The sequence below is a fragment of the Centruroides sculpturatus genome, unplaced genomic scaffold (genome assembly GCF_000671375.1).
Source record: "Centruroides sculpturatus isolate CEXI.00-Female unplaced genomic scaffold, Cexi_2.0 scaffold54, whole genome shotgun sequence".
Taxonomy (NCBI): Eukaryota; Metazoa; Arthropoda; class Arachnida; order Scorpiones; family Buthidae; genus Centruroides; species Centruroides sculpturatus.
In genome coordinates, this window is record NW_019384340.1 from 1,286,113 (window position 1) to 1,312,381 (window position 26,269).

At 30.7% G+C, this 26,269-nt stretch overlaps 2 protein-coding genes and 1 long non-coding RNA gene across 5 annotated transcripts in view; all 3 read left to right on the forward strand.

Annotated features, from left to right (window-relative positions):
- Window positions 1-5,849: 5,849 nt before the first annotated feature.
- LOC111633492 (degenerin mec-10-like) lies at window positions 5,850-17,297 on the forward strand. 3 transcript variants are annotated; one of them, XM_023378082.1, is made up of 12 exons: window positions 5,850-5,949; window positions 6,815-6,909; window positions 6,988-7,097; window positions 7,651-7,829; window positions 7,902-7,991; window positions 8,059-8,161; window positions 8,697-8,763; window positions 10,285-10,330; window positions 11,195-11,226; window positions 11,294-11,369; window positions 11,445-11,545; window positions 11,627-12,004. In XM_023378082.1, exons 1-12 carry the CDS (start codon window positions 5,875-5,877, stop codon window positions 11,676-11,678), a joined length of 1,026 nt encoding a protein of 341 aa, XP_023233850.1. In that variant the 5' UTR covers window positions 5,850-5,874; the 3' UTR covers window positions 11,679-12,004. The 3 variants fall into 3 exon arrangements, with proteins under 3 accessions (XP_023233850.1, XP_023233842.1, XP_023233855.1); XM_023378074.1 differs by having other exon boundaries at window positions 7,651-7,991; XM_023378087.1 differs by lacking the exons at window positions 10,285-10,330; window positions 11,195-11,226; window positions 11,294-11,369; window positions 11,445-11,545; window positions 11,627-12,004 and adding an exon at window positions 17,203-17,297 and having other exon boundaries at window positions 7,651-7,991.
- On the forward strand, window positions 14,994-16,303 carry LOC111633512. The gene is made up of 3 exons (XM_023378098.1): window positions 14,994-15,093; window positions 15,959-16,053; window positions 16,132-16,303. Exons 1-3 carry the CDS (start codon window positions 15,019-15,021, stop codon window positions 16,268-16,270), a joined length of 309 nt encoding a protein of 102 aa, XP_023233866.1. The 5' UTR covers window positions 14,994-15,018; the 3' UTR covers window positions 16,271-16,303.
- A 6,439-nt stretch (window positions 17,298-23,736) lies between the features above and the next one.
- The window catches only part of LOC111633521, a 15,182-nt gene continuing 12,649 nt past the window's right edge, over window positions 23,737-26,269 (forward strand). The window contains exon 1 of the long non-coding RNA XR_002758071.1: window positions 23,737-23,763. This is a non-coding gene — a long non-coding RNA (uncharacterized LOC111633521). The remainder of the gene's footprint in view (window positions 23,764-26,269) is intronic.

The following is a 26,269-nucleotide window of genomic DNA, read 5'->3' on the forward strand; positions in this document are numbered from 1 at the left end:
TTTTTGCGTTTTTGATTGCGTTTTAATAGGGTACGTCAACACAATGTACACAAAGAAGGGATTTTTCGACATTCCCCCGCGGGGGAGAGGGACAGGATTAAGGCTTACTGTGAAAAACTTGGCTTCTATTATACTATTTTAGATGCGGGTTTTTGCATTTTTGATTGCGTTTTAATAGGGTACGTCAAGAGAATGTACACTAAGAAGAAATTTTAAGAAAAATTTTCTCCTAGGGGGGAAGTGTTATACATTTGTAATAGATACATTTTGAGCCACAACAAGGCGTGGCGGGGTCTGCTAGTTAACAATAAAATATTAAAATTTAAGGACAGTAAGGCTTTTACAATTAGTAAGATTATTAGCTTATTTCACACTTCTAACCCTTGTATTGTATTATATTATAGTATTTAATCTGTATAACAAGAAAAGATAATATCACACCGAGGAATAGAAATTATCACACCGAGTAAATAATCAAACACATTATAAAATGTCTTTGAATTGTGTACAGTGGAGGAATAAAACATGTTTAATGTAAAATGTGTTAGATTGGTCACTCGGTGCGATAAACCCTTACGTAAGATAATCATTGTCGTTATATGAATCAAATTCGCTAATATAACAAATATTAAATAGAAAACCATGTAAAGAGTTTGGTTATTTTAACCTATCATTATCACGTTTATCGCGATACTCGGAGGTACGGAATGGTGCAATTCATTAGTCGAGTAGACACCAATCGAAAATATCGTACTTTAAATTTTTTAAGATATATTTTTCCCAATGTTAATACTAACAAATTGTGGCATTCACAGCCGAATATCAAACGGTAATTTGCCAACCAATCAAATTTCGCAAAAACACCGATCAAATGTTTAAACTCGGCACTCGAAAATCGTTTAAAACATTTTGTGCAGGCCGGTACCCTCGTATTATGTAATGTTCCTATTTCAATGCAAATATACCGATGGTTTGATAGAAAGAAGATACTGCTGCGAAAAGGGGTTGCAGTTAATTCGATCAAAAATAGTAGTTGACCTTCTCCTTGAAGAGAGCATGGTCAACGACTACATGGTCAACGGTGGTTTTATTCACTCGTTTACCGGAGGGCACTTATTGAGCTGCAATTTGAAAAACTGTAGACTTAAAAGTCTACAGTTTTGCAAATTGCAGCTCAATAAGTGCCCTCCGGTTTAAATTCCCACTGTCGTCCGTTTGTCTCCTCCTTCCGAAATCTCGAGAACGGTGTGAGCTACCTGAAAGCCGAGAACAGGCGTGAAAATTGTAATATAAAAAGAACTAGATTAACTGTGTGCGAACTTCCGATTTGCATTGAGAGTTATTTCGATTCAAAAAGCTTCCCCCGAACAGAGGTAGATACATAACCGGCACGACAAGAAAAGTATGAGGTACGGAGGCAAAACGCTACTATACACCACACAGGCCAATGCTATGCGCTACCTGTCGCAGTAATGGCGTAATGGCGCATCTGTTTCGCGCTATATTATTGTCGCAGTAATTCGCCATAATGTCATACAAATACAATCGATATTTTGAGGCGGGATGTAGGACATGACTAATGGCTGTTATACACGGTAAGGAAATCCTCAAAGGATGTGCTTAACAGACGAAAAAAACTCGGATATAACTGGCTGGTTCGAACATAGTAATTTACAAAACTTATTAAAATATCTCCCAACGTATAAAGAATTATTTTTATTTAAAAATGGATAGATAGAAAAAAAATTCACGGTTAATCCTCAAAGGATTTCCTTACCGTGTATAACAGCCTTAAGTTATAAGAATTTGAACGTAATTGCCCAGTTTCGTAGCAATTGGTGGAACGGCCTAGGAGTGAATAAAGATTAAATAAAAAAACATTCTTATTTATAAATAGAGATATTAAATACAATCCGCTGCACAGGATTACGACGACAAAAAAGCGACTTTCACGATGCACACGTCTTTCCATTAGGAATATCCTCTACGAGGAGCTCCTTTTTTCAGGCCAAAAATGCCCGTGATGCGAGGAAACGAACGGTAATAGTTAGATATAGTGAAACCTGCTTATCTGACCACCTGTGTAAGACGACCACTTTCAGCCGGTCCCTTCAGTGGTCAGATCAGCAGGTTTTACAGTATACAAAAAAATTAACAGAAATATTCGAACGACAATGTATTGTGATAATCAGATGACAAAAATATTATTAATAAGTTAACACAGACGTATAGTTTATTAGAACTATTTATAGACCGATACTAAAATTAGAACTTTTACAACATTAATTAATAATACTGTATTAAATTTTGATCAACATTACCTAAACGAAGAGAACTAGAAGCCGAATAGTAATAAATGTTCGAATTTAAAATTCTACTCTTGGTGTAACGAACTGTAATTATCGGTTTCGGGAGACCTTTCACGTCCATAAATTTAATCGAAGCTTCTAAATTGGTCGGATATGTGAAATATAATAAGAGGAATTGAGTTAATTGGAAGAAAAATCCAAATAAAGCACCGAAAAATATGAACAACTTAAATATTTTCCTTTTGGTATTTGGCTCTGTGACGATCTGAGGGATTCCCGTCATAATGACATTCTCTAACATTATTCTACGATATTGACGCATATCTTTACTGCTTGGATTTTTTATATATTCTATCATATTTGCCTCTCAACTGACGAAGAAACATTAGTTTAAATTTGAATACCAAAAAGTGCTGAAAATATAAAAACAAAACTTACCTTTCCTAGGTTTAAAATTAGTCGTTTCGAGCAGAGTTGTTATAGAATTCGAGCCTGTAAATATTACTTTTCCGTTGTTTGTGTGATGTTTGCTGGAGAGTAATGAAAACACTAGTTTTTAGTCACGTTGAAATGAGAATAAGCTGAATTAGTAATGAAATGCAGGCGATAAATAGTACAGCTACTTTCAATATCTAAAACTTCGTTGGTTAATTTAATAACATTATGCGGAGTTCGGTTGTGTATTAAAAATATTTAAATCGATCATCTATAAAATTGTGGCTAAATTAATATAAATTAAATTGCGGAATACTAAGTTACTAACAATGACCATTAACGTTAACTGTTTATATTAAAATGTGAACATTTTAATTTTAATATTGGACTATTCTACTGTATTTTAATATTGTTTATAATATTTAATATTTAGTAACTTTAAATAATTATACTTCTGTAAGTTTTAATATATCACTGTCTTTTTACCAGTGGTTTAGTTCATAAACTCAACCGACGACAGACTTCTCACATACTAGCCAATATTTATTTAAGAATTAAAACTCCAGTATGCATTTTGACAACTCAGTTCGCTTTTAATTTACAACCTTCCTAAGCGGACACATAACACATCGAGACCTAATAATCACTACTGCTTACAATGTTTTATAAAACATAATTTGCAGCCATAAACTTAATAACATAACTATACTTTATTTACAATTACAATTTTTAAACAGTTATATTTATTTTTTATCACTATTATCAATGCTGTTATCAATCAATCTGCATAAAACAAATTCCGTCGCTTATCCTTTTCAGCAACTGTCCAATTTTAATTCTTAAATAAACATTGGCTAGTATGTGAAAAGTCTGTCGTTAATTGAGTTTATGAACTAAACCACTGGAATAAAGACAGTGATATATTAAAACTTATAAAAGTATAATTATTTAAAGTTACTGAATATTAAATATTTTAAACAATATTAAATACAGTAGGATAGGCTAATATTAAAATTAAAATGTCCACATTTTAATTAATATAAACAGTTAACGTTAATGATCATTGTTAATAACTTAGTTTTCCGCAATTTAATTTATTTTAATTTAGGCACAATTTTATAAATAATTGATTTAAATATTTTTAATACACAACCGAACTCCGCACATTGTTATTAAATTAACCAACGAAGTTTCAGATATTAAAAGTAGCTGTACTATTTATCGCCTGCATTTCGTTACTAATTCAGCTTATTCTCATTTTAACCTGATTAAAAATTAGTTTTCATTATCCTCCAGCAGACATCACACAAACAACAGAAAAGTGATATTTATAGGCTCGAATTGTATAACAACTCTACTCGAAACTATTCATTTTAAACCTAGGAAAGGTAAGTTTTGTTTTTATATTTTTAGTACATTTTGGTATTCAAATTCAAACTAATGTTTCTTCTTCAGCTGAAATATAAATATGATAGAATATATAAAAAGTCCAAACAGTAAAGATATGAGTCGATATCTTAGAAGAATATTAGAGAATGTCATCGTGACGGGGATTCCTCAGATCGTCACGGAACCAAATATCAAAAGGAAAATATTTAAGTTGTTCATATTTTTCGGTGCTTTATTTGGATTTTTCTTTCAGTTAACTCAATTCCTGTTATTATATTTCACATATCCGACCAATTTAGAAGCTTCGATTAAATTTATGGACGTGAAAGATCTCCCGAAACCGATAATTACAATTTGTGACACCAACGGGTGAGTAGGATTTTAAATTCGGACATTTATTACTATTCGGCTTCTAGGTCTCTTTATTTAGGTAATATTGGCCAAAATTTAATATCATTAATTAAGGTTTTAAAAGTCCGATACTAAAATTAAAAGTGTATTATTCTTATAGTTGTAATAAACTGTATAAATGTATGTTAACTTGTTATTAACATTTTTGTCATCTGATTAAGATAGTGCATTGTCGTTCGAATATTTCTGTTAAATTTTTTATATACAGTAAAACCTGCTAATCTGACTTCTGAAGGGATCGGTTCAAATTGGTCGTCTTACACATATTATCAGGTTAGCGGGTTTTACTCTATTTGAATTGAACCATTCGTACCCTCGCATCACGGGCTTCGATCCCTTCTTCAAATATAGACTATAATAATGAAAGATATGGTTTATTTTTTCTGTTTGTTTATGACCACTTCAAACTAAGTATTTTATATTGTGAAGCGGCAACACTAACTCAATAAGAACAAATAACGCCGGAAGGATTGTCAACACGATTAGAAATTTTTGGCGTTAGAAAAGGAGCTCCTCGTAGTGGATATTCCTACTGGAAAGACGTATGCATCGCGAAAGTCGCTTTTTCGATTAGTGTCTACTCGATTAATAAATTGCACCATTCTGTACCATCCGAGTGTCGCGATAAACGTGATAATGATAGGTTAAAATAACCAAACTCTTTACATGGTTTTCGTTTTAATATTTGTTATATTAGTGTATTTGATTCATATAACAACGATGATTATATTACGTAAGGGTTTATTTCACCGAGTGACCAATCTAACACATTTTACATTAAACATGTTTTATTCCCCTACTGTACACAATTCAAAGAAATTTTAAAATGTGTTTGATTGTTTACTCGGTGTGATAAATCCTTACGTAAGATAATCTTTTCTTGTTATATAGATCAAATACCGTAATATAATACGATACAAGAGTTAGTAGTACGAAATAAGCTAATAATCTTAATGTTTCTTGTTACTTTTTGCCGAGCAAAGTCGAGCGTATCCGCTAGTTAAATATAGATTTGAACTGTAAAACTCGTACGAATAAATTGTCCCGCTCTACCGTTTGCCCCGAATATGCAATACACCTGTTCCAACACTCTACAAGTTATGCGTTGAACGTACAATATATATATAGAATATAGTAAAAATAAAGGGGTTCGTACAAGTTCATCTGCGAAATTATTACTAATTTAGTATATTATTCGTATTTCACTGATTAATGTAATTAGTTAAAATCCGCAAGTCGAGTGAGAAATAACGTCTGATATTTTAAAATTATTTATAGTGTACGACGAACAGACTTTTGTCGAGATTTTCCAAGAAAATGTGAGAAAACAATGCTTATCAAAGAAGTGTGTGAAAATTTCGACTATTTTTGTAAAAAGGAAAACATCACCGAAGAAGATTTAAAGGTAAAATATTATAAACTAAGTTGCTTATCAAATTAATCAAGTATTATTTAAAAATCAATTGTATACAAATTATTTATCGAGTTAGATACTTTAAATAAATTATGAATTTCAATGTGTTAATTCTTTGATCTGATTATTTACATAAAACATTTTGAAAATATTTGTATAAATACTTTACATATTTATTAGGGATATAGATCAAATTTCCTGGATCTGGACTATAAGGGCTGTGAATGTGGTTGATTTTGAAACTACTGTATTCTCCAATTTTTAAAACCTTTTCTTATTCTTTTTTGTTGTTTTGTGGCTATTTAAAAATTTATATAAAGTTTCATTGGAAAAAGCGGGAAAATGAATAATGTCAAGTGCTTAATTTTTAAAAAATGGACCGAGCCGTTTGGAAACTTTACACCTCGTATCTGGACTATAAGTACTGTACATATTCACTAATATGAAATGTTTGGAGAAGCCGTCGCTTTACGGAAAAACAAAATGCAGTCCTTATACGGGTTGTCGATTACCGGATAACTGCGATATTTTATGCACCGCTAGTGTCAAAGTTCAACTGCTTGACGTTGGTTTAGAACAGTCTGTCAAACTAAGAGATATGTGTATACGTCTCGCTGTGAATTGGATAAAACTACAGTTAACGGGCTAATGCTAACTTTAATTCAATTGTTCTCGTTAAAACAACTAAGCATTCACTAATTTTGAACTTTATCGAGTCACAAGCGCTGGAGCTGACGTTATTCAAAAATGAACAGACGAAGCAATTGTTCTTGCTTATTCTATTGCTTCATCCGAACTAAAAATTGTAAAATATCTAAAATTGAGTTATAATCTAACGCTTCCTTTCAATTTTTAGTTTCCCCTTGAAATCTGGGATGTGTATAATCGGTCAATAATTGATAAATACGGAATTAGAAAAGAAGATATTTTACGTGATCTTTCAGATAATAAGTAAGAATTTTTCAAGGTGTACTGAAATTACGAGACAAAATTCGGAAATTATATCTGTTTGGTATCTATTTTTCACAGTAGTACATTCCGAACATTTCAATTGGATGAAGTATCAAGACAGAGGAACTGTTATTCTATTCAGCCTGAAGTTTATATGGAGCAGAAATTTAAGATGTACGATATTAGTAGTAAGTATTATATAATCGAGATGAGTTGATAATAATAGTTATCGGCGCAGAGCCCAGAAGGTTAGGAGTTGAAAGTTGAAATTTGGTACAAAATTAGGGTACATCACGAAAACGCATACTAAGAAGGGATTTTTCGAAATTCCCTCTGGGGAGAGAGACAGGATTAAGGCTTCGACAATGGAAATGTTACGTAACAATGAAAGTGTTAACAATGGAACTGTTAAGAATGAAAGTGTTAACAATGAAGTGTTAAGAGGAAGCGACGTGCAAGATTTACACGCGCAGATGCAGTTTATTTTCCTTTTCGCGGGAAATCGAACATTTTTAACCCATCTAAAAACTCTCTAATTAGTTTAAAAACAGGACACTTAATTCTTGTGTACTTTGAAAACGGGTAAGGTTGGCTATAATGTAATAATCTTAATCTTCGTTATCGTTACTTTTTGCCCGAGCAACGCCGGGCTTATCTGCTAGTAGTTTTATATTTTGGTTACATTAAACACGAAAAATTACCACTTAACGTTGTTTCTCTTTCTTTTTAATTACATTTTAGATGTAGACATAAAAGCATTTGGTTCAATTCAAATAAAATTCAACCCCGACGAAATGACTTATCCAGGTAATCCAATTAGCGTCGTAGCGGCAATACATTCTAAAGATGGCATCGTCAATCCCTTTACAAGTGGAATTGCTATGACTCCAGGGAACAGATACATCGTCCAATTAACACCCGCAAGTGATTGTTCAATTCGAAATAAATACTTCTACTTTCGACTGAATTTATATTTAATTCTGCTTTTACAGATTGTAAAAACTCTTTTACCTTCTCCATTTAACACAAACTGCGAAAACTACTTCGATTCTCAAAACAATTCATTTTCATTCCCTCGCTATGTAAGTTGAAATAAATGTTAATTTATAATTAAAACAATAATACCTAAATATAGTTTGTATTCTTTAGCGTTGTCTGGCGGAATGTAAAAAAGAACTCTCGCTGAAAAAATGTGGGTGCATATTACCTGATTATCCTTTTGTTACTGATGAAAAAGATTGTGAATATAGAGGTAATAGTTTATTTATTTATAAGTTTGTATGAAAAGTATAAGAAATAAAAATGAACGAGCAATTACTAATGATATTTTAAATTTATTTCATTTAAAATATATTTTCTGTACATCAAATTAATACTGTAATATTTTACCCCTGAAAACCATACTTTTCTGCTAACTGCGCTAACTGCTTTCAGGGGATAAGTTTTGAATTGAAATAACTTTCGGTTTGCATCGGAAGTTCTTGTACAGTTAATCGGGATCTTCTGACATTGTGGTCTCGGATTGTATTTTCCTAAGTCTGTTTTCAAGAGTGAGGAAGGACAGTTGTACGAAGGACAGAAGTGGAAATTTATACGTCAACAATTTTTTTCAAATTGCAGCTTAATAAATTACATTTTGTTCCTTAAGTGTGAATTCTATATTCTTAAGTATACTCAATTGACACTTAAGTAACAAAAAACAGTAAAATGTAATTTATTCATTTTTATTTCTTTATATTATATAATTTACATTATTTTAGTTTATTTATTCATATTTATTATTCTAGATAGTTTGAATTGTCTTTCTTCAATAAACTTGAAATTCTGCTCGGATAAATGTCCAAATAGTTGCGAGTAAGCGCAATATTCTTTATTTCTAATAAGTGAGAATTTATAATATTAAATATATATAGCCTACGTTTTAAATAATCATACAAAATGATAAAACATTTTAAATCCTTATAATTTTAGTTATCATTTAATCAAATAATTCGCAAATTTTAGTTTTTCTCCTTTTTTGAACTCTTCTAAATACGAATTACAAATAATAGTTTGTAAAAATAATCACTTATACTTATTTATATTTAAAAAATGATCAGTTTTTAGATTATATTATTTATATTTTCCTTGTGTATAATAGAAATCGTAACACTATATCGTTCGTATTGTAAGTCGAGTCATTATGAACGTGAAAATAGGGACGTTTTATTCTTTGCTTGTTATAAATACAGTATATATAGTAAAATGGGATACAATATGTCACTGGTACCAAACTACATCCCTCTGGCTAAATTCGGTCAACGATACACGAATATATTTGACACATCACATGTAAACGATAGAAGTAGGCCTATTTTTGCTACATCCTTCAATTATAACAATTTGTGCAACGTGTTGAATATCTGACTACACATTACACAACTGTAATTGTTGCTTTATTCTCTGCTGTTTTCTTTTTTATAACTTATTTCTTTAAAATTATATCGTTTTACATTTTATTATACAGTATATTGTAAAATGAAATGTAGGATGATAAAATTTTACTTAAAAGTTATTTTAAATTCATTCATTTATTTAGTTCATAAGGTATTTTATATGCCTGTCGGCCCGTGGTTCTCCGTGAATCCACTTTAAGTGTTCCGCCATGAAATCAAATATACAATTAAAAATTGTTGCAAAAGAAAAATCAATACAATGTAAAATAACTTTTGTATGGGAATGTAATCAGCAAACTCCAATGACGTCATTCTAAACCGAGTGCCCTCTCGATTTAAAAAATGTTCACCACCCCTGCTTTAAAGCTAATGCATTGTAAGTGTTCCGCGAAAAAAATTCCCGGACTTTAAAAAGATTGAGAACCACGGCTTTAGGCATATAAAATAACTTCTGATAATCGTTATAATGTCGTTGTTACGTATAAGCGACATTAAGATATAATATACGTGTTGAAGTATTGAGTATTTGTTCATTTACGTATATATTAAAGTTAAATTTTAATAAATAAAATATACTCGTATAAATATAAAACGTACATATATATGTATATATATATACGTTTTATATATGTATAAACGTATATATATTTATATATGTATAAACGTATATATATATACGTTTATATATTTATACAAGTATATTTTATTTATTAAAATTTAACTTTAATATATACGTAAATGAACAAATACTCAATACTTCAACACGTATATTATATCTTAATGTCGCTTATACGTAACAACGACATTATAACGAATATCAGAAGTTATTTTAAAAATTATATTTAAAAAATTATAAATATTCATAAGTATATATATGTAAATTTTTCTTATGAATATTTATAATTTTCATATATTTATGAATATTTATAATTTTTTTAAGGTTTACAGTGTTTGAATACAGTGTGAGAAAACGACCGTACAGTTACGTAAGTTGAGTAATATTGAAATACAATGGGTGATCGGTTAACGAACAAATCGGATAACGAACACTTTCGCGAAAGATTTTTGTGATCGGACAACGAACACTTCACTGAACAAACACAAGTAGAAACGACGTAAAATAACAAATACCGATTGGTTTTCCTTTGTCTTCAGGCAACAATTTGGAACTTTTCGGAGCGCGGGAGACGTCGACATCGACGTTTAACCCAGTATATACTGATCGGATAGTATTCCTCCGAACTTCGAAACTCTCCCTTGTAATTCCAGTCTTTTATATTTCTGATGGAAACAATTCTTTTACGTTTTCTTCTGAAAATGCGGATTTATGCCGATATCTGCTACTAAAAATCTTTTGAAGAAGTGGGACGATGTCAGAACAACGGTCTTAAAATGGCATCCAAACAGGGTTGAGGTTAATAGGCTTAGGGATCTCTACAATTACAACGCGATTAATTACTTCTGAAAAATGATGAAGAAAACAGAAAAGCAATCGACATTGGACAGATTCTTTAACCTTCACAAACGGAAAAAACATGACAAATAAAAATGCGAGACCGTGTATATATGTATTTTTATTATTACATATGAATAAACGTAGTAAGAAAGTATATATTTTTTTATTTTTTCGGAGTCTCCAGAACAAATTAATTAAATTCCCATAGAAACCGGATAGTAAATCGATAATCGGTTAACGAACAATTCGGATAGCGAACAAAGTCTTGGAACGGATTACGTTCGTTAACCAATCACCCACTGTATAAGTAATATGCAAGTTTTAAAGTAATAAACAATACACTATTCATTTTTAAAGAAATAATGCGAAATTAATTCTTTTATAAACGTTTCAGAAAATGTTTCACGAGAAGGTGCTGAAACTCAGGTAATTTTCAATTTTCGAAGTAGAAATATGTAAAATTATAAACGATAATTTCAAAATTATTTTCTAGACAAGAGTATGCCACCATACATTTAATATTTAAAACTCGAGAACTATATACATACAGTTTAAAACCCAAGTTTCAGGTAAATTTAATTTATAACCTAAAAGAAATGTGAAGAATTTTTCATTAAAAATTTCATAATTATATTTATTTTCAGCCCATCGAACTGTTTGGCTACATCGGAGGATATATTGGGATTTGGCTGGGAATATCTCTGATCGCAGTTTGCGATTTCCTAGAAGCCATCTTTATTTATTTGTATCATATTATTACCAGAAAAATTCCTAATATAAAATAACGATAGAAATTTACTCATTCTCTGAAATATTTACATTTTAGATATTGTATAACTTCTAGAATGCCTGAGTTTTCTACAATGTTTCGTTTTTAACTTAAACTTAATTTTATTTCACCAATACAACAAGCCCTTTGATTACGATAAATGATTATAATGTAATGTTTAATAATTATCGTTAATTTCGAATAACGTCAGCTCTGTGCGGATGTCTCGCAACGTCTCGTGTAAACAAGTATTTTTAAATATTGAATCTATTTTGAAAGTACATAATAAATAATACGTCGTTTTGAAAACAATTTCGTACGAAATTCGAAACGTCTAATCCAATTAAAATATTCGCGCCGTTCTCTATATTATGGAGAGAAGAGGGGAACAAAGGGTAAGGCTAAAATAAAAATTTCGCTTGTCTTCTTTGTGAAGTACTGTTTAAATCACGTAAAACTGTTTAAGTCACGTAAAAAAAACAAAATACAAAACTGCGACTCATTAAAGTTTTCACGTGTCAACGAACACATATGTAGCTATGTTTGAAGACTTTACTAAGGCACATTCGGTCATATCTATCACATCTCCTATGCTGCCATTTGCTTGTGAATGGTTGTCTCTTTTGCGTTTGTATTTCTCACACCTTTCAAATCAATCTTTCAAACTTAAGTGAATAAGACTGCGGTCATTTTTATAGTCGATTTTTTTGTCTTTTCTTTCTGTGCTGATATTTTAAACTTAGTCATACCGAAATGACTAATATACCTGATAACTATAGATAAAATAACAATTCGGTGGCAGAATATTTCTTTTTTATGCAAAGCTTAACTCGTGTAAGCTCTTGTTTTCCGGCAACGTAGTTTAAACAAAGAAAGCAACCTTACAGTATTGTAACACAGTCAGAGCCGGCCCTATCATAGGGCGAACGGAGCAGCCGCTCCAGGCGCTAAGTCCTAGGGGACTCCTAGTGGTAAAGAAAATTAAATGGTATAAATTAGGGGCAACCAAGGGAAGCGTCATAATAGGATCTCGCTCCATCCTAAAACTTTCCTCGGGCCGGCACTGAACACAGTACTCTCGACTTTGAAATGACCATCAAAAGTGAATGTCATAGGCACTTTTAGGATGTCCGAGAGTTACAGTCGCAAGATCCAGATCAAAATTTTTGTTTAAAAAATTACAAAGATTATAATGACAAAATTATTAATGTTGGTAAGTATTCTTTGTAATGTTTTAAACAAAAATGTTTCGTAAATAATTATAAAATGTTACTGTAATTACAGTTACTATACTGCTTTTCGTGATTAAAAATATGTCTTCGGTAATTTTAAAAGATTGTTTAGAATTTTAATGTAATATGATATTCACCCATTTTAAAGGTAATGTAGAAAAAATTTTTTGTATTATAAAAATANTTTTAATTTAGGCACAATTTTATAAATAATTGATTTAAATATTTTTAATACACAACCGAACTCCGCACATTGTTATTAAATTAACCAACGAAGTTTCAGATATTAAAAGTAGCTGTACTATTTATCGCCTGCATTTCGTTACTAATTCAGCTTATTCTCATTTTAACCTGATTAAAAATTAGTTTTCATTATCCTCCAGCAGACATCACACAAACAACGGAAAAGTGATATTTATAGGCTCGAATTGTATAACAACTCTACTCGAAACTATTCATTTTAAACCTAGGAAAGGTAAGTTTTGTTTTTATATTTTTAGTACATTTTGGTATTCAAATTCAAACTAATGTTTCTTCTTCAGCTGAAATATAAATATGATAGAATATATAAAAAGTCCAAACAGTAAAGATATGAGTCGATATCTTAGAAGAATATTAGAGAATGTCATCGTGACGGGGATTCCTCAGATCGTCACGGAACCAAATATCAAAAGGAAAATATTTAAGTTGTTCATATTTTTCGGTGCTTTATTTGGATTTTTCTTTCAGTTAACTCAATTCCTGTTATTATATTTCACATATCCGACCAATTTAGAAGCTTCGATTAAATTTATGGACGTGAAAGATCTCCCGAAACCGATAATTACAATTTGTGACACCAACGGGTGAGTAGGATTTTAAATTCGGACATTTATTACTATTCGGCTTCTAGGTCTCTTTATTTAGGTAATATTGGCCAAAATTTAATATCATTAATTAAGGTTTTAAAAGTCCGATACTAAAATTAAAAGTGTATTATTCTTATAGTTGTAATAAACTGTATAAATGTATGTTAACTTGTTATTAACATTTTTGTCATCTGATTAAGATAGTGCATTGTCGTTCGAATATTTCTGTTAAATTTTTTATATACAGTAAAACCTGCTAATCTGACTTCTGAAGGGATCGGTTCAAATTGGTCGTCTTACACATATTATCAGGTTAGCAGGTTTTACTCTATTTGAATTGAACCATTCGTACCCTCGCATCACGGGCTTCGATCCCTTCTTCAAATATAGACTATAATAATGAAAGATATGGTTTATTTTTTCTGTTTGTTTATGACCACTTCAAACTAAGTATTTTATATTGTGAAGCGGCAACACTAACTCAATAAGAACAAATAACGCCGGAAGGATTGTCAACACGATTAGAAATTTTTGGCGTTAGAAAAGGAGCTCCTCGTAGTGGATATTCCTACTGGAAAGACGTATGCATCGCGAAAGTCGCTTTTTCGATTAGTGTCTACTCGATTAATAAATTGCACCATTCTGTACCATCCGAGTGTCGCGATAAACGTGATAATGATAGGTTAAAATAACCAAACTCTTTACATGGTTTTCGTTTTAATATTTGTTATATTAGTGTATTTGATTCATATAACAACGATGATTATATTACGTAAGGGTTTATTTCACCGAGTGACCAATCTAACACATTTTACATTAAACATGTTTTATTCCCCTACTGTACACAATTCAAAGAAATTTTAAAATGTGTTTGATTGTTTACTCGGTGTGATAAATCCTTACGTAAGATAATCTTTTCTTGTTATATAGATCAAATACCGTAATATAATACGATACAAGAGTTAGTAGTACGAAATAAGCTAATAATCTTAATGTTTCTTGTTACTTTTTGCCGAGCAAAGTCGAGCGTATCCGCTTGTTAAATATAGATTTGAACTGTAAAACTCGTACGAATAAATTGTCCCGCTCTACCGTTTGCCCCGAATATGCAATACACCTGTTCCAACACTCTACAAGTTATGCGTTGAACGTACAATATATATATAGAATATAGTAAAAATAAAGGGGTTCGTACAAGTTCATCTGCGAAATTATTACTAATTTAGTATATTATTCGTATTTCACTGATTAATGTAATTAGTTAAAATCCGCAAGTCGAGTGAGAAATAACGTCTGATATTTTAAAATTATTTATAGTGTACGACGAACAGACTTTTGTCGAGATTTTCCAAGAAAATGTGAGAAAACAATGCTTATCAAAGAAGTGTGTGAAAATTTCGACTATTTTTGTAAAAAGGAAAACATCACCGAAGAAGATTTAAAGGTAAAATATTATAAACTAAGTTGCTTATCAAATTAATCAAGTATTATTTAAAAATCAATTGTATACAAATTATTTATCGAGTTAGATACTTTAAATAAATTATGAATTTCAATGTGTTAATTCTTTGATCTGATTATTTACATAAAACATTTTGAAAATATTTGTATAAATACTTTACATATTTATTAGGGATATAGATCAAATTTCCTGGATCTGGACTATAAGGGCTGTGAATGTGGTTGATTTTGAAACTACTGTATTCTCCAATTTTTAAAACCTTTTCTTATTCTTTTTTGTTGTTTTGTGGCTATTTAAAAATTTATATAAAGTTTCATTGGAAAAAGCGGGAAAATGAATAATGTCAAGTGCTTAATTTTTAAAAAATGGACCGAGCCGTTTGGAAACTTTACACCTCGTATCTGGACTATAAGTACTGTACATATTCACTAATATGAAATGTTTGGAGAAGCCGTCGCTTTACGGAAAAACAAAATGCAGTCCTTATACGGGTTGTCGATTACCGGATAACTGCGATATTTTATGCACCGCTAGTGTCAAAGTTCAACTGCTTGACGTTGGTTTAGAACGGTCTGTCAAACTAAGAGATATGTGTATACGTCTCGCTGTGAATTGGATAAAACTACAGTTAACGGGCTAATGCTAACTTTAATTCAATTGTTCTCGTTAAAACAACTAAGCATTCACTAATTTTGAACTTTATCGAGTCACAAGCGCTGGAGCTGACGTTATTCAAAAATGAACAGACGAAGCAATTGTTCTTGCTTATTCTATTGCTTCATCCGAACTAAAAATTGTAAAATATCTAAAATTGAGTTATAATCTAACGCTTCCTTTCAATTTTTAGTTTCCCCTTGAAATCTGGGATGTGTATAATCGGTCAATAATTGATAAATACGGAATTAGAAAAGAAGATATTTTACGTGATCTTTCAGATAATAAGTAAGAATTTTTCAAGGTGTACTGAAATTACGAGACAAAATTCGGAAATTATATCTGTTTGGTATCTATTTTTCACAGTAGTACATTCCGAACATTTCAATTGGATGAAGTATCAAGACAGAGGAACTGTTATTCTATTCAGCCTGAAGTTTATATGGAGCAGAAATTTAAGATGTACGATATTAGTAGTAAGTATTATATAATCGAGATGAGTTGATAATAATAGTTATCGGCGCAGAGCCCAGAAGGTTAGGAGTTGAAAGTTGAAATTTGGTACAAAATTAGGGTACATCACGAAAACGCATACTAAGAAGGGATTTTTCGAAATTCCCTCTGGGGAGAGAGACAGGATTAAGGCTTCGACAATGGAAATGTTACGTAACAATGAAAGTGTTAACAATGGAACTGTTAAGAATGAAAGTGTTAACAATGAAGTGTTAAGAGGAAGCGACGTGCAAGATTTACACGCGCAGATGCAGTTTATTTTCCTTTTCGCGGGAAATCGAACATTTTTAACCCATCTAAAAACTCTCTAATTAGTTTAAAAACAGGACACTTAATTCTTGTGTACTTTGAAAACGGGTAAGGTTGGCTATAATGTAATAATCTTAATCTTCGTTATCGTTACTTTTTGCCCGAGCAACGCCGGGCTTATCTGCTAGTAGTTTTATATTTTGGTTACATTAAACACGAAAAATTACCACTTAACGTTGTTTCTCTTTCTTTTTAATTACATTTTAGATGTAGACATAAAAGCATTTGGTTCAATTCAAATAAAATTCAACCCCGACGAAATGACTTATCCAGGTAATCCAATTAGCGTCGTAGCGGCAATACATTCTAAAGATGGCATCGTCAATCCCTTTACAAGTGGAATTGCTATGACTCCAGGGAACAGATACATCGTCCAATTAACACCCGCAAGTGATTGTTCAATTCGAAATAAATACTTCTACTTTCGACTGAATTTATATTTAATTCTGCTTTTACAGATTGTAAAAACTCTTTTACCTTCTCCATTTAACACAAACTGCGAAAACTACTTCGATTCTCAAAACAATTCATTTTCATTCCCTCGCTATGTAAGTTGAAATAAATGTTAATTTATAATTAAAACAATAATACCTAAATATAGTTTGTATTCTTTAGCGTTGTCTGGCGGAATGTAAAAAAGAACTCTCGCTGAAAAAATGTGGGTGCATATTACCTGATTATCCTTTTGTTACTGATGAAAAAGATTGTGATTATAGGGGTAAAATTTATTTATTTATAAGTTTGTATGAAAAGTATAAGAAATAAAAATGAACGAGCAATTATTAATGATATTTTAAATTTATTTCATTTAAAATATATTTTCTGTACATCAAATTAATACTGTAATATTTTACCCCTGAAAACCATACTTTTCTGCTAACTGCGCTAACTGCTTTCAGGGGATAAGTTTTGAATTGAAATAACTTTCGGTTTGCATCGGAAGTTCTTGTACAGTTAATCGGGATCTTCTGACATTGTGGTCTCGGATTGTATTTTCCTAAGTCTGTTTTCAAGAGTGAGGAAGGACAGTTGTACGAAGGACAGAAGTGGAAATTTATACGTCAACAATTTTTTTCAAATTGCAGCTTAATAAATTACATTTTGTTCCTTAAGTGTGAATTCTATATTCTTAAGTATACTCAATTGACACTTAAGTAACAAAAAACAGTAAAATGTAATTTATTCATTTTTATTTCTTTATATTATATAATTTACATTATTTTAGTTTATTTATTCATATTTATTATTCTAGATAGTTTGAATTGTCTTTCTTCAATAAACTTGAAATTCTGCTCGGATAAATGTCCAAATAGTTGCGAGTAAGCGCAATATTCTTTATTTCTAATAAGTGAGAATTTATAATATTAAATATATATAGCCTACGTTTTAAATAATCATACAAAATGATAAAACATTTTAAATCCTTATAATTTTAGTTATCATTTAATCAAATAATTCGCAAATTTTAGTTTTTCTCCTTTTTTGAACTCTTCTAAATACGAATTACAAATAATAGTTTGTAAAAATAATCACTTATACTTATTTATATTTAAAAAATGATCAGTTTTTAGATTATATTATTTATATTTTCCTTGTGTATAATAGAAATCGTAACACTATATCGTTCGTATTGTAAGTCGAGTCATTATGAACGTGAAAATAGGGACGTTTTATTCTTTGCTTGTTATAAATACAGTATATATAGTAAAATGGGATGCAATAGGTCACNCTTCCAGCGAAGTATTTAGATCTATTTTAAATTACTATTAATATTTTTGTTATCCGATTATTATAATAAATTACCTATCGTTTAAGTATTTATGTATAAATATTTTATATATTTAATTAAGAATATTTGACGATCCCTCGACGACGACGAGGAAACTGTTTATAATTTAATATAACGTTCGTTTTTCATTAATGATAAATAGAATTAATTTAAGTTATTGCCGTAGCTCCGTAGGTGAAAAATTTCCTGGGGTCTTTGAAATTATTTACAGATAGGGACGAAGAGCATTTTGTGAAGATTTTAAAAAAGATATTTGATAATAAACAATATCGAGAAATTTTGTAAAAATGGTAATATCGCCGCGGACCATTTAATGGTGACGTTTTAAATATATTATTTATAATTCGCAAATTAATTAAACTAATGAAATGTTATCTTAAATGTCCTAAATGTTGTAGTAGACCCCATACAGAGTGGCGCGTGTCAATTTAATTTCGGAAATATTCAAATTATACAATGGTATTCAAATCAAGTAGTAGCTGGACTACGAAATAGAATTTTCGAAATATTTGTCTTCATACGCAATCAAATTCATAAAATTGTTGAAGAATATGGTGTCTGACCGTTGTTGAAATTTCTTTTATCGCGTACCTGATGCGATTTTCAAAAATATGAAGGTTTCCTGTGTAACAATTCTATATTTCGTTGACCGTTTATTACTTAAGTTAAGGACGTTTTAGAACAAAGGTAAGAATCGATTGCTTATCCAGAGTGAATGGTCGCTTTAATTTAGCCTACCGAGTGAAGTAACGCGAATTCGAAATCCGTCGCTCTTCAGTCATGGACGAAGTTCTACTAGAATATTTTAGAAGCGATTGCCTTTTTAATAAACTTCAAATAAATTTATAAAGTCGAGATACTTAATATATCATTTGGTTATNTGAAAAAATGTGGGTGCATATTACCTGATTATCCTTTTGTTACTGATGAAAAAGATTGTGAATATAGAGGTAATAGTTTATTTATTTATAAGTTTGTATGAAAAGTATAAGAAATAAAAATGAACGAGCAATTATTAACAATATTTTTAATTTATTTCATTTGAAATATATTCTCTGTACTGCACATCAAATTAATATCGGCTGAAATCTCCGTAGCAGGCAACGAAACCGAAGAAGACTGTAGTGCATAAAGTGTGTGAGAATAGTATAAGAAGAAACGAGACGTAATAAAGGTTGCAAACAGAGGAATGTAGGCACTAAATAGGTTTTATTAAAAATAGTGCTGGTTAAATAAGGTGATTTCTGTTTATAAACTAAAATATTACGGGAACAGTGGAGAGTGGACGGCAGTTTTAGTGCGTTGTTACAATTTGTACGCTTACTGAAGGAGGACAGTTGCTCAAAAGGATAAGCGATGGAATTTGTTTTATACAGATTGGTTGAGAAGAGCGTTGAGAATACTGTAGTGATAAAAACTAAACGTAACTGTTTAAAAATTGTATATAAAGTGTAGTTATGTTATTAAATTTATGGCTGCAGATTATGTTTGTATAAAACATTGTGAGCAGTATTGATTATTAGGTCTTGATGTGTTATACAATAGAGCATCGATTATCCGACCACCGATTAACCGTCACATCGGTTAACCGACCGTTCTAGTCGGCAAATTTCAAATGTCCGCTAGTGACGTGGCATTACAATATTTGGCTGTCTTGGCTACTTTAATATTATTTTCGTTAAATTTTTGCGTGTTTTGGCTGGCATCAATGGCTCGACCGTTGGAGGGAGGCCAGTATTTAAACGAGACTTAATTTTCTAATTACGAGTGGTTGTTTGTTTCGTGAGAAATAAAATAGTTTAAAAATAATTTTTAACGATACAATAGCGACGATTATTATTTAAAAAAAATTTGTTAGGCTAAACATCGATGAAAATTCAACGCGAAGTTGGTTAATAGCGATATACTAATAAACTAATTACATGGGATATACTAATATCCTAATATACTATACTAATAATGCATTTTTCCCTTTTTTTTCCCCTTCTTCGCGACCGAACACTATTCCTCTCCGGCCACGTTTTCCTCGATTTTAGTCGTGCTATTGTTTTAAATCTTTTACAAAAAAAAAACTTCCATTGTTTAACTCAGATCTTAAATTTCGCTTATTTGCGTTGTAAAACGTGATTTTTTTAAAAGCCGGTGAATACCTCCTTTAGGACCACGTTGGGTCTGTCTCAGTATTGATCGCATCTACATACGAACCTCTCGACCCCTTTCTTTCTATCGGCAACCTCACAAAAATAAAAAGTAAATATTGTGTTATTGCATCAAGTTCTAAGATAATGACGTACGGTTTGGTGGGTGCTCGGCAACGGCAAGTAACCAAACGCTGTCAATACTCCGTGGCACATTGAAAGTGTTTTTATTATTTGGATTAAATACTTATAAGCACGAGAGTAAGCGCTTAATTTCGTGCTTATAATACAAGTAAACATTTTGTGGGTACTGCTTCGAAGTTCCAAGATTATGTTTACCAAACACACACTAAAAAGATTCAACTGTCATCTAAATTATCATTATCTTTTACTTGGTGCAATTTGTTTTACATTTCAGATGTTTTTGTCTGGATTCAACATTACCGAAAATCTTCCCTTGTACGATAAACTTTAATATAAATTCTAAAATTACTTTGTTAATAATTTTATGTTTTGGTTACGTTAAACACGAAAAATTATGACTTGACGTTGTTTTTCTTTATTTTTAATTACATTTTAGATGTAGACACAAAAGTATTTGGTTCAGTTGAAATAAAATTCAACCCCTAGGAAACGACTTATCTAGGTAATCTAATTAGTGTCTTAGCGGCAATACATTCTAAAGATGACATCGTCAATCCATTTAAAAGTGGAATTCCTATAACTCCAGGAAACATATACATCGTTCAGTTAACACCCGCAAGTGATTGTTGAATTCGAAATAAATACTTCTACTTTCGACTGAATTTATATTTAATTTTGCTCTTACAGATTGTAAAAACTCTTTTACCTTCTCCATTTAGCACAAAGTGCGAAAACTACTTCGATTCGCAAAACAATTCATTTTCATTCCCTCGCTATGTAAGTTGAAATAAATATTAATTTCTAATTAAAACAATAATTCCTAAATAGTCTTTAACATTGTCTTGGGAATGTAAAAAAAAACTTTCGTGAAAAAATGTGGGTGCATATTACCTGATTATCCTTTTGTTACTGATGAAATATTGTGATTATAGGGGTAAAAGTTTATTTATTTATAAGATTGTATGAAAAATATAAGAAATGAAAATGAACGAGCAATTATTAACAATATTTTTAATTTATTTCATTTGAAATATATTCTCTGTACTGCACATCAAATTAATACTGTTCTATCTTGCCCCTGTGCATCACACTTTTCCGTTAGCAAAGGAGTCGTGCCTGTCATATACTTAACAGCTTTCAGGTAATAAGTTTTGAATTGAAATAATTTTCGGTTTGCATCAGAAGTTCTTGTACAGTTAATCGGGGTCTGCTGACATTGGGGTTTGTACATCTTATCTCTTCTTTTATTTTGTTAACTCTGTTCTCAACAGTGAGGAAGGACAGTCGGACGGAGGACAGAAGTAGAGATTTAAAGGTCTACAATTTTTTCTTATTGCAGCTCAATAAATTACAGTTTGTTTCTTAAGTGAGAATTATATTTTCTTAAGTATACTCAATTCACAGTTAAGTAACGAAAACAGTAAAATGTAATTTATGCATTCTTATTTCTTCATATTATATAATTTATTTTATTTTATTTTATTTATTCATATTTATTATTATAGAAAGTTTGAATTGTCTTTCTTCAATAAACATGAAATTCTGCACGGATAAATGTCCAAAAAGTTGCGAGTAAGTACAATTTTCTTTATTTCTAATTAAATAACTAAGAAATTTAAATATTAAATTCATATACGTTTAAATAAAATCATACAAAACGATAAAATACTTCAAATCCATATAACTTTGGTTATCATTTAAACGAATAATTTGCAAATTTCAGTTTTTCTCTTGTAAATACGAATTACAAATAATAGTTTGTAAAAATATTCACTTATACAGTAATACCCCGNCTGACCGTTGTTGAAATTTCTTTTATCGCGTACCTGATGCGATTTTCAAAAATATGAAGGTTTCCTGTGTAACAATTCTATATTTCGTTGACCGTTTATTACTTAAGTTAAGGACGTTTTAGAACAAAGGTAAGAATCGATTGCTTATCCAGAGTGATTAGTCGCTTTAATTTAGCCTACCGAGTGAAGTAACGCGAATTCGAAATCCGTCGCTCTTCAGTCATGGACGAAGTTCTACTAGAATATTTTAGAAGCGATTGCCTTTTTAATAAACTTCAAATAAATTTATAAAGTCGAGATACTTAATATATCATTTGGTTATACATATTTATAGTTTAAATTTAAATATATAACTTATTTACTATTCGCTAATATTTGCTTATTATAATCGGCTTTTTATTTACATAAATTAGAGACTTTAGTCACAAAGATGCCTGTCTAGACGTACTAAACCCTTTCAAAAGAGGCATTTAACCGTTTTAACAGAACCTATTTTAAAGCAATTATTGGTTTATCGCACATAAAGAGCATACTGCCGTTTTTTTAGTAAGCAAAGTAATTTGTTCGTCCTATACTATTTTCTACACATTTTTCATACGCACATCACGAACGAAATTCCACACTAAATCGAACAAAACCATATTATTTAATGACATTTGTAAATATACTAAAACATGTCCAAAAAGTAACCCGAATAAAAAGGAAGAAATTCTTCGAAATGGAGCGATTGCCTATGTTATATTTTACTGTAAATCAGAAATCTACCATTGCGGAAAAGTTTGTAAAATATCGTTGCGTACGAAGAATGTAACTTAATTAACTCGGATAAAGCGGAAAATTAAGATTTCATTTGTACACAAGTAAGTGTAGACGTAATCGATAACGATATATTGATGTAGGCACTATCAGAATTGTTTCGATACATCAGTATGGGTTTATTTTACAAATCGATACTCCGATCTTTTTTGACGTAAATACTAGTGTTGCAACGAATAGCACATTTGGCCTCAGGCCGAATACCGAATATTCGGCCAAACTATTCGGCTCGATTAACGCACGTACGAAAATTGACGCGCAAACCGCATTATGGCAAGGACCTCGCTCTCTATTGCCCGCTGTCACTACGCTTCGCCAATCGCGTTAATTCTTGACAGTTGTAGCGGACAGATAAGAGCGTCACGGCAGTATGTGATAAACGATGATATCAAATGTGGATAACATTGAAAAGACCTACACGTGTCGGTCTTTTCCGTGGTACCGTGGGTGTCAGCAGCCCGGGGCGGAGGAAAATTTCGGCCCCTCCCTTATTCAGGTATTTCAATTTATAAGACCAAAATTCAGTTTTGTCACAGAACAAGCAATGAAAAATTCGGTGGTAGTGCAGCGACCTGTTTAAAATAGTTCTATTCGATATCAGTGGTGTATATGAACGCTAATGAATCGTACAAGCAAAAAAAAAAGGTCAACAAGTTTCGCAGGAACTCCTGGGATGAAAAAGTTACTAGTTCACCCGGCGAGCCGACTCCCAAACTATCCGGACTAGGGATTGTATACCGGTTTACCGATTTACCGGTTAACCGATAAATCGACAAAAAACATTCGGTAAACTTACCGGTAAATTTTTGAAATTTACCGGTAATTCGGCAAATGAAAAATTCATACTAGAAATTTTTATGTAGAAAATATTNCAATATGTCACTGGTACCAAACTACATCCCTCTGGCTAAATTCGGTCAACGATACACGAATATATTTGACACATCACATGTAAACGATAGAAGTAGGCCTATTTTTGCTACATCCTTCAATTATAACAATTTGTGCAACGTGTTGAATATCTGACTACACATTACACAACTGTAATTGTTGCTTTATTCTCTGCTGTTTTCTTTTTTATAACTTATTTCTTTAAAATTATATCGTTTTACATTTTATTATACAGTATATTGTAAAATGAAATGTAGGATGATAAAATTTTACTTAAAAGTTATTTTAAATTCATTCATTTATTTAGTTCATAAGGTATTTTATATGCCTGTCGGCCCGTGGTTCTCCGTGAATCCACTTTAAGTGTTCCGCCATGAAATCAAATATACAATTAAAAATTGTTGCAAAAGAAAAATCAATACAATGTAAAATAACTTTTGTATGGGAATGTAATCAGCAAACTCCAATGACGTCATTCTAAACCGAGTGCCCTCTCGATTTAAAAAATGTTCACCACCCCTGCTTTAAAGCTAATGCATTGTAAGTGTTCCGCGAAAAAAATTCCCGGACTTTAAAAAGATTGAGAACCACGGCTTTAGGCATATAAAATAACTTCTGATAATCGTTATAATGTCGTTGTTACGTATAAGCGACATTAAGATATAATATACGTGTTGAAGTATTGAGTATTTGTTCATTTACGTATATATTAAAGTTAAATTTTAATAAATAAAATATACTCGTATAAATATAAAACGTACATATATATGTATATATATATACGTTTTATATATGTATAAACGTATATATATTTATATATGTATAAACGTATATATATATACGTTTATATATTTATACAAGTATATTTTATTTATTAAAATTTAACTTTAATATATACGTAAATGAACAAATACTCAATACTTCAACACGTATATTATATCTTAATGTCGCTTATACGTAACAACGACATTATAACGATTATCAGAAGTTATTTTATATGCCTAAAGCCGTGGTTCTCAATCTTTTTAAAGTCCGGGAATTTTTTTCGCGGAACACTTACAATGCATTAGCTTTAAAGCAGGGGTGGTGAACATTTTTTAAATCGAGAGGGCACTCGGTTTAGAATGACGTCATTGGAGTTTGCTGATTACATTCCCATACAAAAGTTATTTTACATTGTATTGATTTTTCTTTTGCAACAATTTTTAATTGTATATTTGATTTCATGGCGGAACACTTAAAGTGGATTCACGGAGAACCACGGGCCGACAGGCATATAAAATACCTTATGAACTAAATAAATGAATGAATTTAAAATAACTTTTAAGTAAAATTTTATCATCCTACATTTCATTTTACAATATACTGTATAATAAAATGTAAAACGATATAATTTTAAAGAAATAAGTTATAAAAAAGAAAACAGCAGAGAATAAAGCAACAATTACAGTTGTGTAATGTGTAGTCAGATATTCAACACGTTGCACAAATTGTTATAATTGAAGGATGTAGCAAAAATAGGCCTACTTCTATCGTTTACATGTGATGTGTCAAATATATTCGTGTATCGTTGACCGAATTTAGCCAGAGGGATGTAGTTTGGTACCAGTGACATATTGTATCCCATTTTACTATATATACTGTATTTATAACAAGCAAAGAATAAAACGTCCCTATTTTCACGTTCATAATGACTCGACTTACAATACGAACGATATAGTGTTACGATTTCTATTATACACAAGGAAAATATAAATAATATAATCTAAAAACTGATCATTTTTTAAATATAAATAAGTATAAGTGATTATTTTTACAAACTATTATTTGTAATTCGTATTTAGAAGAGTTCAAAAAAGGAGAAAAACTAAAATTTGCGAATTATTTGATTAAATGATAACTAAAATTATATGGATTTAAAATGTTTTATCATTTTGTATGATTATTTAAAACGTAGGCTATATATATTTAATATTATAAATTCTCACTTATTAGAAATAAAGAATATTGCGCTTACTCGCAACTATTTGGACATTTATCCGAGCAGAATTTCAAGTTTATTGAAGAAAGACAATTCAAACTATCTAGAATAATAAATATGAATAAATAAA